Source organism: Furipterus horrens, unplaced genomic scaffold, assembly GCF_987537825.1.
Source record: "Furipterus horrens unplaced genomic scaffold, mFurHor1.1.pri manual_scaffold_6, whole genome shotgun sequence".
Classification (NCBI taxonomy): Eukaryota; Metazoa; Chordata; class Mammalia; order Chiroptera; family Furipteridae; genus Furipterus; species Furipterus horrens.
Window position 1 is genome coordinate 1,127,461 of NW_028327176.1, and position 14,877 is coordinate 1,142,337.

Here is a 14,877-nt window from a genome sequence, read left to right on the forward strand (position 1 = left end):
CACAGCAGACACAGGAAGATGCCGCCCCCAGGAGCCGAGCGCAAACACCGCCCTGAAGCGGCCTGAGGACGGCTCTGAGGCGGGAGCCCTGTGCAGATGCCACCAGGCCGCCGTCCGTGCAGGTCAGAGGGCCTCCAGCCACAGAAGTGTCTCCGACCGACACACTTGTGTGGCTGAGACCAGAGAAGGAGCCGCGATCTCACAGTCCTTGCTCTTGCGGTGCACACTCTCCTATTAACCTGACTGCCAAAACCACAGAGGGTGTCTAAAAACACCCCGATGACTAACCTTGCGTCCCTTCCCTACACACGGCCCAGCAGCTCCTTGGATGAGCGGCCCGGGTTTGGGGAGTCTCTGCAGGTCTCGTCCCGGTGCCAGTCCACGCAAGATCAGGTCCTGCCGGGTGTCCGTCACCACTAGTATAAAGCAAGGCTCTTTACTGGCTCTTCTTTCCACATCAGTGGAACCTGCACGTAGAAGCTGCAGGTTCCCGCAGTCCTCGCAGGCCATCACTTCACATGAAGCCCCTTGGCGGTTCCAACTGAGGCAGTCACCGCGGGCGTCGGTGCGGAAGGGGCCCCTCAGCACACCTCCGGCAGTCTGGGGATTCTGGAAGTGACTTGTTTTCACGTTTTAAAAAGGCTTTTCAGAGATTAGTTACAAACAATGCGGTTCGGGGGGAGCGGTGAGGACCTGGTTGGGCTCCCAGGGCAGGCTCTGGCCCCCTTCCTGTGGCTCGGCCAGCCCTTCCCCCGTGCGCCACATGGCCACCTGCAGAGGGGATGAGCAGGCACAACGCAGGATCTGCAGAAACACGGGACTGGACGGCAACAGAAGGACCACAGAGTCCGGTCAGCCTACGATGTGGGAAGCCCGGCAGCACAGTGTGTCTGCAGGACACCCCAGGCGAGGGGCTGAGACCGGCTTCTCAGGGGGACCGTGTCATCTCTGCCTCGTGTGACAGACGCCTGTGACTCTGAAGACAGTCTCATGACCTCCCAAGTTCTCTTGAGCCGGCCGCTCCCCCAACTGTCCAGCACCCCCCACAAAATGGCCCGAGGCCCCCCGGTGCCCCGGGCTTCGTCACCGTAGTCCCAGGGACGCACAGTGGGGAGCCCGGATCTGAGTTTCAGGGGAGTCAGCTGCAGGGGACAAGAAGCTGCAGCCAAAGCAGACGCCCGGGCAGAAAAGGAAGGACAGGGTGGGCTCCCCGTGGGAGGAGGGAGAGGAGGAGGGAGTGAGGCCTCGGACCCCCACCCTCCCCCTGGGGACTTAATCTGCCAGCCACGGAGCCCTTGCACTCACCTCCTGCACCCACCACCCCCGTCACAGCGGCAGCATGCGCTGTCACCGCACAGCGGGCCCGGGTCAATGGCCCACCCGTCCTCTGCTCTCTCACTGGCGGCAGGCAGGCAGGGCTGCCTGCCAGCTGGAGCATTCGCAGCGCGGGGCGGCCGTGTGGGCCATATTTCACGGCCCGCTGCCTTGTCAGCCCCTCATTGTCCTCATCTCCCCAGGACGTGGCGCCGGCGTGATCTACAATCTCCCTGACACTTCACCTTCCTCAGCTGAAAAATTCACCCCGGGCCTGCTGTGGGGCGCTCTCTCGAGCACGGGGCCACGAGATTGATTCCAGCTGCTGGTAACGCCAGCTGCCACTCCCCCTCCCTCCACGGGGTCACGGACGAGCTAAGCAAGTCGCCAATTATACAGAAGGCTTCCAGGGTTCCTAATTTAGACGCCGTTTTGCCGCACTTTACCTTCACTCCCCTCTTGCCTTTGCGTTTATTATTTTCTATTTTGACAGGCCCTCTTTGGGGCTTCCTGAAACCTCAACTTCCCGGCGAACTGAGACGGTTTTCTCATTTTCGGAGTACCTGCGCCTTTTTTAACGACTGCTTGCCCGTGGTGTTTTTGTCTGGTGAGTCACAGGACCACAACGTGCGTGAATGACCCCACAGGCGGGGCCCCAGTGGCAGGGCAACTGGTGAGCGGGCCTCCCTCCGCCCTCAGGGTGCTGCGACTGGGTGAGCCTGGCGTCTCTCCTCTGCCACAGCCCTGTCCCTCAGTGATCTTCCGAAAAGACAGATCTGATCCCGAAACCCCCGACTCAGGGGCGCAGACGCATCCCTTTGACCACGGGAAGTGCGGCTCTTGGCGAGGGCCCGGGGCAGACTGCGGTCAGGGCCCGCCCCGCGCCGCACCGGCTCCGTGCCCGTCATCGCGCAGCGGCCTGCCGTCTCCAGCCCGGAGCCCCGGCGCCAAGGGCGGGCGCCGGTCAGAGCTCGGCTAGTCCGCAGCCCTAGGCTCAGGCCCCGCCCCGCCCCGCCCACTCCCGGGCTCCCCCGCTGGCCACGCCCACCCGCCTCCAGCGGGCAGCTGCCCCGGCCCCGCCCATCGCCCCCGCCGACCGCAGAAGCAAGGCCAAGTCCAGCAGCGGGCCTCCCAGGCCGCCGCCCACGCGGGCCAGACCGTGGGACACCGAGAACTGGGCGCGATGGCCGGCGCATGACCTCACACGGGCTCTGTGCAGCTCCCCCCCAGGCCCCCGCGTAAGTAAGCGAACGGAAGACTCCACAGTTGCTAAGGGCTGAACTGTGTCCTCAAATGCCACAGGTGGAAGCCCACCCCCAGCACCTAAGGACGGGACTGCACGGGGGTGGCGCCTTTGCTGAGGCGGCTGGATTAAAATGAGGGCTCTGGTCTAGGAAGAGATCAGGGCAGACGCCAAGGGAAGCGCACAAGCGGACCAGGGAGGGCGGCCATCTACAGGCCGAGCGGAGCGGCCAGGGAGACCACCCCTGCGACCTGGGGCTGTGAGGAGGGCCGTGTCCGCGCTCACGCCTCCTGCACCCCACCAGCCTGTGGCAGTGGTCGCGGACCCCACGGGCTGAGCCCACACGCGGGTACCTGGCACACCGTGCACGCGCTGTAGCAGGAGCCGCCCCGCCCCCACCAGAGCTCGGCTCTGCACGCGAGGAGAGGGCGCGTGCCAAGGGCATGAGGGCATCCCTAGGCCGGCAGGAACCCAGCCAAGGCACGTCTGGGGGCGCAGGAAGCACGCGGCGCAGTGTTCTTCCAGTCTCTCTGGAAAAATGAATGCAGACTTGGCTTGGTCCAAGCACCCCCTCGTGGCCTGAAACCTGGAGGAAGGGCCATAAACAAAGTGCACGGGTAAAGGACAGAATATTAAGCTGCGAGGAGGTGGCCAGCGAGCTGCTCTGGGGATCAAGTCTTATTTAACATCTTCATTAGTGATCTGGAAGGAGCAGTAAACAGCTCATTAATTAAATTTCCAGATGACACTAAATTTGGAGGTGCCACAGAAAGTCAATGAGGACAGAGAAACGATGCAGATGGGATCCAAAGAGGTTAGGAGTGTATAAAAAAAGGCTAATTAAAAACTGTCCTATATTCTGGAACCCCCCCTGATTTCTACCAGAACAATGCAGGGGTCCCTTGTTGTCCGAACGCGGCTCTTCAAGGCCTCGGTATCCCAAACCGGCTGTGAGCCACGCAGGTGAGCCCGGTGATCAGAACCCCCACCTGCTAGCCAAAACAAGGCGCCCCAACAGATGCCTGTACCAGGGTGCGCCTGGCCTCCCAACTGGGAATCCAAACGCAGGAGAGGGGCCTGTGCAGATATGCACGTTTGAGTTCCTCTGCAACCCCAACTTGGAAACAGGAAGTCCTGGCGCAATGTTTACAAAGACATCATGGACCTCGGGGCCTAGAAAAAAATACCAACGAAATTAGGACGCTCGGGACATACCCAGCCAACAAAGTATCTGGGTCTATGAAACACACACGCATCTCTAGAAAGACCAAGGAGAGCTGTGTTCCAGATCTTAGACACTCCGCTGCACGCCCACATCCACTGCAGCATTATTTCCAACAGCCAGGGCACAGAAACATGCCACGTCCATCGATGGGTGAGTGGATGGAGAGACGACACACAGCAAGCACCCTCCACACACACAACAGAGTACGCACACTCTGCACAGAGCATGCACACCCCATGTGCAAAGCACACACAGCACACACCGTGCACACAGCATGCACATTGTGTGCAAGCATGCACTCCATGCACAGCACACACAGGCACGGGACACACCCCACACAGTACACACGCACACACTGCACACACCTCCGTGGCAGCCCCGCAGACTGCCATCTCCAGTGAGAACCCTCAGCCGACGCTTCCTAGGCGCACAGCTGTTCCAGTGACAAGTCCGTCAACTCTGCTTTTTGTTAGTCACAAAAACTGAGACCCACAAGATACTTAAGTGCTAAAATGGAATACAAACGTTCTCATTTCAAAACCCATTTTGCTGGGTCTGGGAGGAAAACAGGACCGGGGGCGAGGTCTGAGCTCCGTTGGCTCTCAGCATGGCCACGCACAAACGCACGCCTGCCTCGGGAGGGCTCCTGGAGGTCCACGGGCGGTTCTGCCAGGATTTCCCACCTTCTTTCTTTTCAATGTGCTACTTCTTGGCACCCGGATCGTGAGAAAACTCAACTCTCTCCTTGCTTAGCACCTGTGCCCTGAGAAAAAGAACATGCTCCCCCTTCTCAAACCTGCTCGGGAAATGGCGGCGGCTGGAACCCGCGGTAGGAGCCCGTGTGCCTCCAGCAGGACGTGGCATGCAGCAAGGGACCCTCCTGTCCTCCGCGGACCCCAGGACACGGGACATGGCGTCCGTGGGCGCGGATTTCCCTCCCTGCCGTTCCCACCTCCATTCGCCGAAGGAGTCTCAGTCATTTTATCTTACATGGTTTCATCGAGAGGCCCTAAAACTTCTTTTCCAGGGAAACCCACTTCTCTTGACTTATTTAAACAAAGTAACCATTTGAACTCAAAAAACGCAACTTTTCTTCTGATTTGGCACCGACATCAACAGGAAACCTCCGCTTGAAAGAAACACCTGGGAGCTCCAGGGTGTCTCAGGAACCTCACCCACACGTGACACGCTCAGTCCGAGAGAACACAGAGGTGGCCCCTCAAGCCAGAAGGGCTCAGAACACCCCGACAGGTTCCTGGCGATGGCAGCAGCAGGTCTGGAGGAGCGGAACGACCGCGGCCACTCCTTTACTTCTCGGGCGTGGAAGTCTCCCGGAAGCCCGCACCGCACCCTGGGCTGTGTGTTGCAGTCACTACACAAGCCCAGGGATACTGGCTCCTATCACAGCTGTGTCGTCACAAGCAGCGATGGACCACTGTGAACCCAGGGAACAGAAGCAACTCCCACCCTCATACGGGCACTGTCCAGAGACCTGGTCAGGCGGCCATGGCTCGCCCAGCACGTGGGGCTCCAGCGGGTTCCCAGCACATGGGGGCCAGGAACCCAGGGTGCAGGATGAAGGGAATGACGCACATCCCCCGAGTCACCTAGCCAGAGGCCAGCAACGAGCCTTATTCTGCCACATGCTTTTCAAACAAGGTCTTCGTGTTGGTGACAATATTTAGAGAAATGCCTGAGAAGTGCCAAGAAGCTTTCCAACAGCCCTGGCTGGTGTGGCTCAGTGGATTGAGGTGCCGGCCTGCCACCAAAGGTCGCTGGTGCGATTCCCAGTCTTCAGTGAGAGGGTTGCCTAGGTTGCCGGCCAGGTCCCCAGCTGGGGCGCCAGAGAGGCAACAGACTGCTGCTTCTCTCCCTCTCTTCCTCCCTTCCCATCTCTCTCAAAATAAATAAATAAAATATTTTTAAAAACAAAGCTTTCAAACAGCATCAGGCCAATGGCACAACCAATGCGGTGCCAGGAGGGGGGCAGGGGGAGGTACCGGAGTGTGGAGGCGCAGAGAGGACACTGGGGGCCCTTGCTACCCCAAGGGGGCCGGGGTCACAGCCAGACACAACATACACAGGACACACATCACACACACAACATGCACACGACACAGTAAGATGAGCCCCATGAGCACACAAAACAAACACCTCCGACACACAACATGCACAGCTGACACAGCAGGCACACGGGTGCGCACACGACAGACACGTGACGCTGGACAGAGAAGACCCATGCCTCATCACATACACGACACACATGACACACACCAGACCCACAAAGGACACGAGAGACACGCACGCTGGTGTGACAGACACACTCATTCGGAAGGAAAGGAAACGAAGGCAGTCACGTCATCGTTCTCAAACAGAGTCCAGGCAGGGTCAGCTGAGATGCGTTCTCTCAGGGCACAGTCGGGGGGCCTGTGCGGGGAGTCAGGACAGAACAGCGAGGGTGTAAGTGGCAGCTTCCGAGCCACCAGCAGCGCCGTCGAGTGGGACAGTGTGGGAGGGGCAGCCCTAAGGATCTGGCAGCTGCAGGGGCCGAAATCACCGAGGAATGCCATCCTGTGTCACTTCCCGGAGGGACAGGTTGGCCTTCCAGGGAGGACGTCGGGCCAGACCGAAGGTTTACTTCTGCCTACAGGGCGCTCCGGCCCATGTCCCGAGGGGGCCTTGGCACATGTCCCCGCCCCGGCTACACACCTGCCAGCGTCTGCTCAGTTACTGTGCAGCCTGCCGCCTGCTCCGAACGCAGGGGACCGTGGTGACAGCCTCACCCTCCCACGGGCCCTCCTCTCGCCTCCACCACGATGACTTTTCTTGGAAAATGCCCAGAAAGAAGAGCTCGGGGTCTGTTTGTTTCCACTGCATCTGTGTGGGAAAGGAGTTACCGCAGGAACGACGCCCCGCCACCGCCCTGACCCCGAGAACGTATGTCTCACAATTATTGGGGTGGCTAAATCCCGATCGATGGCAGTGACAGAACCGTGTCAATAACCCATGACGACCTGCTTCCCGCACAACAGAGGCGTACGCTAGGAGAGGCAGGCGTGCGGTCCGAGCCCTCGGTTACGCGGACCTACTGCAAATTCGCGCTCGCGCCCCGAGCACCGTTAGGAGAGCCGGACTCCGTGAGCAGCAGCGGGGGCGCAGGTGTGCAGGCTGGCAGGGAGCTCAGCGCCGCCTTGGTCACGGTCCCTCCCAAGGACCGAAGGAGGTTTCCTCATGCGCATCTTCAGAAACAAGGGGTGAGTTAACCCACTGACCCTCAAGGCCACTGTATTCCACAGTGTGTGCGTGTGTGCGCGCGTGTGTATGAGCTCTACCACAATGCACGCTTTCACTAACACGTACTGTTTTTTTCAATCCTCACCCAAGGATCTAATTATTGATTCTACAGAGAGGAAGGGGGAGGGAGAGAGACATCAATGTGAGAAACACCCATCGGCTGCCTGCAGTACACGCCCGAATAGGGACCACACCCACAACCCAGGCATGTGCCCTGACAGGACGGAACCCATGGCCCTTCGGTGTACAGGACAATGCTCCAACTGAGCCACACCAGCCAGGGCCACCAACATGGACCTTTTTGCATGCTGCAATACACAGATCTTTAAACACTGCAGTTTATAACAAATAACATTGCCAAGGCTCCTCCAGAGCAGGGGGCACGCACAGGTCTGGCTTCTGGACTCTGCGTGGGCCCCCTTTCCCATGGCTCTTTTCTCCGTCTGTCCCCCCACCGTGAGATCCATAACGAGCGTCAGGCCACCTGTGCAGGGGACACAGCACACAGCTTCGAGAGAGAATGTTCTCTACCAGAAGTGGCCACTCCTAGAGGTTCACGGAAGGGACCTGCCTGACCGACCTTCCACTGGGCCCTGGCTGCACAGGGCACGACACGGCGTGAGGGCCACACAGCTCAGTGGCCCTTGGGATCTTGATGAGAAGGAACGACCTCTCTCCAAACGCCACGCAGACCAACAGAAACAGGAAGTGGGGCTGCAGCAAGCAGGGACCCAGGAACCACATGTGGACACCCAGGGACGCACACACAAAGCACCTCTGCACGGCCTCACGCTCACACCCGTGAGCGTGGGGACCCGTGACAACACCTGCACAGGGCGTCCACCAGCCACGTGCAGAGCAGGAGACAGGGAACACGTCGCCGGAAGATGAGCAGGGCCCGGTGTAATTCTGGCTCCACAGAGGCTGAGAGAGGCCCGGAAGTCTGGGACAACAGTGCCTGTGTCTGCACGGGGAGGGACAGTGCTCACGGAGCGCAGACGCGGCTCAGACACACGTCCCAGTGGTCCCCGCAAGTGCAGGCAGGAGCAGTGACCTGCCTCTGACCTACGGCATATGGCACGGGCAATGGAGTCACTCCGTGACTGCAGTGTCACACGGAAGAGGCACGGTTGTTCCGGAGATGAATTAAGATCAAATGACCTTCTGTCAATCCAAAGGAAGACCAGCCCAGAGAGCTGGAGGCGCTCTCCTGGAAGAGGACCACGGACCACCTGTTCATCTGCTGATGCAGAAACTGCTGGTTACCTCTAACCACGGAAGGCGGCCACCTTCCCTTAGAAGGGGGTGGGGTGGACATTGGCCAAAGGCACCTGGAGGCAGAGGACCAGCAATGCCCAGGCTGGGCGGGGAGAGGGCCACCCCACGTGCAGGGACAGCCAGCAGACCTCAGAGTACTGAATGCATCGCATCATTGTCAAGGGACAGACCAACCACCATCCACACCAAGTGTACTGGGGGGGACACTTACGTGGTAAACCCATCAATGTTTACTCCTAGTTGTTGGAAAAACAACCCTGGCTCAGTGGATTGAGTACTAGCCTGAGAACCAAAGGGTCTCCAGTTTGATTCCCAGTCAGGACACGTGCCTGGGTTGAAGCCAGGTCCCCAGTCGGGAGCTTGTGAGAAGCAACCACACATGGATATTTCTCTCCCTCTCTTTCTCCCTCCCTTCTCCTCCAAAAATAAATAAAATCTTAAAAAAAAGGAGGAAAAAACAGCTCTTTATTCTCAAGTATAAAAGTATGCTTCCATCCCAAATACGCTAAGGGGAGACTCAGGGGGGACGCCCAGGCCGTCACTGCCCGCAGGGGTAAATGACTGTCCTCAGAGAGGAGATGGCAGAAGAAACAGACCCTGACCCATGACGGTGGGAGAACCTCGGAGTGGGGTCCTGGACGCGGCTTCCAATCGATGGAATGAGGCACTTAAAAGCTGAGAAGAAGAGACAAAGACTCTGGGGCAGAGGGACCTTTCAGAACACAGTGTTTCTGCCCTGAAGGAGAGAAGCAATTCCTAAAAAGGGATGCGAGGCTACAGGAGACAGAAACGCACGCAGGGTCCTACGGCAGCAGACGGTGGCAGCGAGGGTCCTAGAAACGCATCCCGGCGCCCACGCTGACATCAGAAGCGAAGGCGTGGAAGGAAGGACAAGGCAGAAAGTGTGACAGCGACTGGACCGCGGAATGCTACAAGGCGTCCCGGCGCACTGGACACACGACGGGCACAGGTGAGAAACTATGCAGCACAAACCACAAGGCGTTATTCTGGTCCACGGAACAGAAAGGGGGCAGGTGGGAGGTTTTCCTCGAAGCCGGAGCCGGAGCGCCCGTTACTTGCAACGACAGAGAAAGGACGCAGGAAGATGTGTCAGACGTCCAGGCTGCGCGCGGCCCAGCCAGCAGGCTGCGAGAGGCTGACAAACACAAACACACCCATGCGCGCGAGGAACGGTGCGCGGGGGAGCGGTCAGGGCTGTCCTCACGTGCACAGGCAACAGGAGACGCCAGCCCAGCGGCCTTCCTCAGTGGTGGAGCTAATTAGTACGGGAGGACGTCCACATCTATTATTCCAGACCCTCTGGCACGCTGTCCCCTCCCCTCCCCAGCCCCAAGAGGTGCGAGTTCCGGGAACAGCTCGGATCCCAGGCCTGCGTCTGGGCCGGGGATCGCATTATCCGCTGCACCACGCACCCCCAACAGCGCAGCCCCTCCGTGCGCACTGCACACAGATCCTATGAATCACGCGCCAACCCACCAGAGATGCAGCAGCAACCCCTGCGCCCCGCGCAGCGGACCGGGGCTGGGTACTTACTCTTACTGTAGCAGGTAGCCAGCACACCTTTGTCTGCGGGACTCGCGCTGATGTGCCAGATTTCACCCACTTGGTGCAGGAGGACATTTTTGTTTATGATGTTATTTTCGTCGTCAAAATCTATGATGTGGATCTACAAACACAACAGAGAGCACGTCAGGGCCGCGTTTGATCAAACAGCGATACGACGAAGGGCTGAAGGCACCCTGAGCGCCTGCTATGCTGACGGGATGCAGCTCTGCACGGTCACCTCCCTGCATGCCTCTCCAAAGAGGAGCATGAAGCCCCCATACTGGTGAGGCGGCCACTCCCTAACACGCCCTGTCACGTCTGCTCCTGAAGAGACAAGACACCAAAGGCTCTGTCCCCAGGCTCCATCAGGCCATGGCAGGTGGCACAGCCAGTCGTCCAGGGCTGTGCAGATCAGCTAAGAGCCCGCGGGACCTGCTGGACGGCTGCGGGGTGGGGCTGCTGCCTCCGGGCCTGGGACAGACCACTCCGTGGTGGGCGTGACACGCCACCGGACGCTGCGCTGGGACGGACAGAGCAGGCACTGTACGCGCGCACACCTCACACTCCTGTTAGAATGCCAACGCTCTGTTCCGTCACATTCATTGTAAGAAGACTGCACTTTAGCCACTAAATGACAAGTTAAACATGCTGTCTCCATGCGTCCTGGGTGATTTTTGGAAGAAATAAAATAGTTTTCACATCCACTCTCTTATCAATACCCAAGTCAACGAGAAAGATAAGACATTACTTTCAAGAATAAATTTATGCTAAGAAAATAATCGCGAATCTGCACAAAGATCTCTACCAGAGAATGCTCATGGTGGCATTGTCGTCATGAGAAACCGGAAGTCACCTCAGTGTCTGGCAACAGGGGCTGCTCAAACAGGCTGCAGCATCGCGGCGTGACTCTCAGGATGCGGCAGGACGGCTCTGTGCCAGGGCAGGGGCCCGCCCTCCCCATGCAGGGGCGACGGAGGCAGCCCAGAGCTCACGCTCCGCGCATGTTCCAGGCGAACAGCAGCTCGTCCTGGAAGGGCCCGGCGCCCTCGGGTGGCGGAAGGACAGCGCTCTGCTTTGCCTCTTCGTGGGGCATCTGCGCTTCTAACCTTCATTCGTGACCCACGTGCGCTGCTCCGCCGCCAGAGCAGCCATGAGATGCTGCTCCAAACAACGTTCCCACGACCCCAAAAGCTTCAGGGGCCTCCATGGCATCCTGACCACATCGTCTCACCGGGTCTGCACGTGACAGGAACCCCCAGAGCCCTTAGGGGGTCACTCTGGACTCGGAGCCGACTCAAACCCTGCCTCTGCCACTGAACGCCTGTGTGACCCTGACCCTCAGGGTCCCCGCCTGCACATGGAAGACAGCTGCCCGCTCTCGGGGCCCCGTCTGCCCGCCCACACTGGAACCAGAAACCTGCTGTGCTGTGCACACACCCGCAGTCACAGAAACGAGCGACAGGACAGAGGAAGCACCGGATGCAGGTGCGTGCACAGACGGGAGGCCGACTGGCGCCAGCCCAGGGGCGCGGACCTCGCCGGCCAGCTGGGAACGCTCACCTGCACGTCAGCACTCGTGCCGCGCCCGAGTCCCTAGCGCGTGTCTCACCGCCTACAGCGCAGACCGAGCGCCCAGGCTCTGAGCTGCCGTCACTAAAGCTGTCACGGCCGGGCTGCCCAGTGCAGAGGGACAAAAAGCCACAGGGGCTACAAGAGGCCTTAGGAAGCCCTTCCTTACAAATAACACAGCAGTGCAGGCGGCGAGACCCCTCGTGCTCCCGATGCGACAAGCTTCCCGTCTCTCACCTCCAGCTCTACCCCCACTTCACATGAGCACCCCAAAACCCAGTTTCCGCTGCAGCCCCGTTTGATTCAGCACGGCGTGGGCCAGGAGGCCTGGCTCCGGGGCGGCTGCCACTCCCCGGCCGTGGCACGGGGAGACCCAGCTTTAACAGTGTCAATAACGGTCCTTCAGAGGCTCGGGCCCCGCTTCAGCACACGCACATGGCGGGACCTGGATCTCTAAGGTCCGTGTCATAACTGAAACATAAGTGGCTCCTTCCACCAAGACTTTCACGGTAAGTGAAATTGTCACGTATGATCAAACATGCCTGTCATGCCTGTGGTGTGACTACTGTCTACCTGTCCAGGTGAATCCTCCATTCCCACCCTTGTCCACGCCCCAGTGCGTGCCTGGCCACCCAGACAGGACCCCAGACCCCACCCTCAGGGCGCCCCGCAAAGGTGGGTCTTGGACAGAAGTGTCTCAGGAGCTGGGGCACATGGCAGCGAGCACCCTGGGCGGCACGGCAAAGACACTGAACTCAATGGGGGGAGCAAGCACATCGGGGCCCCTAAGCACGGCAGGCCGTCTAGGTAACAGCAATGGGAGTGACGGGGATCTCGGCAGCTCCACTGAGCCGCTCTGTCCAGCCTCACCCAAGACCAGGCTCCTGGAGATGCTTGACAGGGGGCAATCAATTCCTGTCGCATTAAAGGAATGGGGGAGGAAGGGAGGAGGGGAGGAGGGGGCAGGCTGGGGGAGGGAGGGTCAGTTGGTCTGCCTGGAGGCCCAGGAACCTGATTTCTAACAAGGAGGCCAGGGACAGGACTTGCCAGCTGAGGGGGCACCAAGTGACAAGGCTGTTCTTAATCAAAATGCAAACCTAGGACCCTGAAGCTCACAGATGAAAAGAACTGACAGGGACAGCTCTGCAGGCGGGAGAGCACCAGCTGCAATGTCACCCCCTGAGGTCCCGGGCCTGGCCCTGAACCTGACCATGACCCATAGCGCTGTGCTGAGGGAGGACAAGCGTCAGCCCCCCTGGCCACCCTGACACTCAGCGCCCCATCTGCAGGAGAACCGGGCTTAGTGATATACACAGAGCACCACACGGAGCCCCGCAAACCCCTCCGGCCTGGAAGCCCTGGTCCGAGCTGCGACCAGGCTTCCTGATGACCCAGGGGCATGCAGCCTCCGAGAAAGGCACCGCCCTGGGACCCAGGGAGCACAGACTCCAGAGCGCTCCTCTGCTCAGCGTGGAGCCCTGTGCAGGGTACAGAACACAAAGTGCTTCACGCGACAAAGGCAGGCCAGCGACTGTGACAGCTCCTGAGCCTGTCAGGAAAGAGCAAGCTGAATTAAGTAGAAACAGTGCAGGTGCTGGGCACTTTCTAGGGACTTGATGGCCGCCCGGGAGGAGCCAACGGCCTGAGGCAAAGCCAGGGGTCCCTAGGAAAGGCCTGGAGAGCTGTGCGCCAGGCGGGGGGCGGGGCTCAGCGCCGCTGGAGGAGAAGAGATGCTGCGGTCCCGGCTCCCCTGCAGCACAGCCCACCCTGAGCTGCCGCCAGCGGGCAGGGGCCCGACCCGGGCCTGGGCGAGCGTCCTGACCTTGGGATGCGCGTCTCACACACGGTGCTGATGGGGGGGTCTGCAGCGATGTGTACAGCAGGTGTCAGGACCTGCGTTCCCGTGGCACATGCTTTATAAAATGCAAACTGAAGCGCGTCTGGGGGCAGGAGGAGCCGGTGTCTTAGTCACAACCCTGTCACAGGCCAGCTGGGTCACCAGGGACCAACCATGGGACTGCTTAGGGCCAACTCCCTTCTCTGTTTAGAATCGGGGTCGGCATCCGTGGCTCTGTCCTCTGAGGGAGCTGGTGTGGGAACGGCCCGGCCTGGCCCTTGACCCTGGGGTCAGAGGTCTGCTGCAGCCGCTCCTACCTCCATCCTGGAAGCCTGTTTCCCTTCTGGCCCTCAGTCGCCCAGGGCCCCTGGGGGCCAGCACCCGGCTGGGGCCTGCTCCAAGTGCGCTCCTCACCCGGCTGCTGGAGACCTGTCCAAGCCCACGGCTACACGGTGACTGTCACAGAGCCACCCGCAGTTCTGTCCTTGCTGCAGAGAAGCAGCTCAGGGAGGGGCTGAAAGACAAGGAGACTCAGGGACAAGTCCTTCCATCATTATCATGCACCAGCTAACCCCACAGTGTAACTCGGCTGGGAAACCCAGGAACGGCTGTCCCCTCCTGCAGGGAGCAGTAGCGTGGCGGGCATCCTGCTCACCCTTCCGGGGCCCCCTCCAGGAGCAGAACACAGGCTAGTGCCTGAGGCAGCCCCACGAATGGGGGCCGCAGACACGTCATGTTTGACAGAAATGTGTTACACGTGAAATCACATGCATCACACGTGAGCACGTGTCATGCACAAGGGGAACATGCATGCACACCAGAGAAACCATGAGAACTGCACTGGGAAGCGTGTTGTGTGTGCACAGGGTGCCACATGAGGAAACATACATGTCTCGTGGAAGGGGTGTGCGTGGGGCGCGTGAGGGCTGCTGCCAGCAGCACAGGGAGCAGATCGGGCGGGCGTCCCCCCCTCCCCGCCCCCAGGGCTCCCTCCCGAGGAATGTGTCACAGTGCTAACGAAAACAGGCCAACGGCTAGTGACACACGCCCTGGCCTGCAGGCCTCAGTGCCGACAGATAGGGACGCGGCCACCGCTCTGGGACCGCAGCCACCCAGTGCAGGCCCTGCACGCCCATTTCACCGCCGCACCGCGCACCGGAGGCGCAGCTCAGACGAAAGAGCGCTGACACGCCCGATCAGCACCCGCTGACGGACGACGACTGTCCCAGCAAGGTGGCGCACCTCTCCCAGACGTCAGGAACACTCTCCAGACCTGCCGCTGGAAGGCGGCAAGGAGGCCGGGAGCCCCCCCTCAGCCCCCCCAGGTCAGAAAACGGACCGGGGCCTGAGCCCACAGCCTGGCTGGCGGCTCCATGAGGGTCTGCAGGGATCGAGACGGAAGACGGGTCCCGCCAGCCGAGCTCTGTGGTGGCCACTGCAAGCAGGAGGACGTGGGACAGGTTTCCAGGCAGTCACGTGCTTCTTACCATAAAATGCGAGCTAAACACGGAAGCCTTCTGACGGGATCGTTCACGTGCCATTTCCCCATGT

General features: G+C 60.1%; 1 protein-coding gene across 3 annotated transcripts in view; it reads right to left on the minus strand.

The window, feature by feature from the left end:
- EIPR1 (EARP complex and GARP complex interacting protein 1) overlaps positions 1–14,877 on the minus strand; it is a 69,228-nt gene that overhangs the window by 48,084 nt on the left and 6,267 nt on the right. For all 3 annotated transcript variants that reach the window (XM_090280872.1, XM_090280873.1, XM_090280871.1), the window contains one exon: positions 9,909–10,041. In XM_090280872.1, the coding sequence (XP_090136998.1) occupies positions 9,909–10,041 (133 nt within the window). The remainder of the gene's footprint in view (positions 1–9,908; positions 10,042–14,877) is intronic.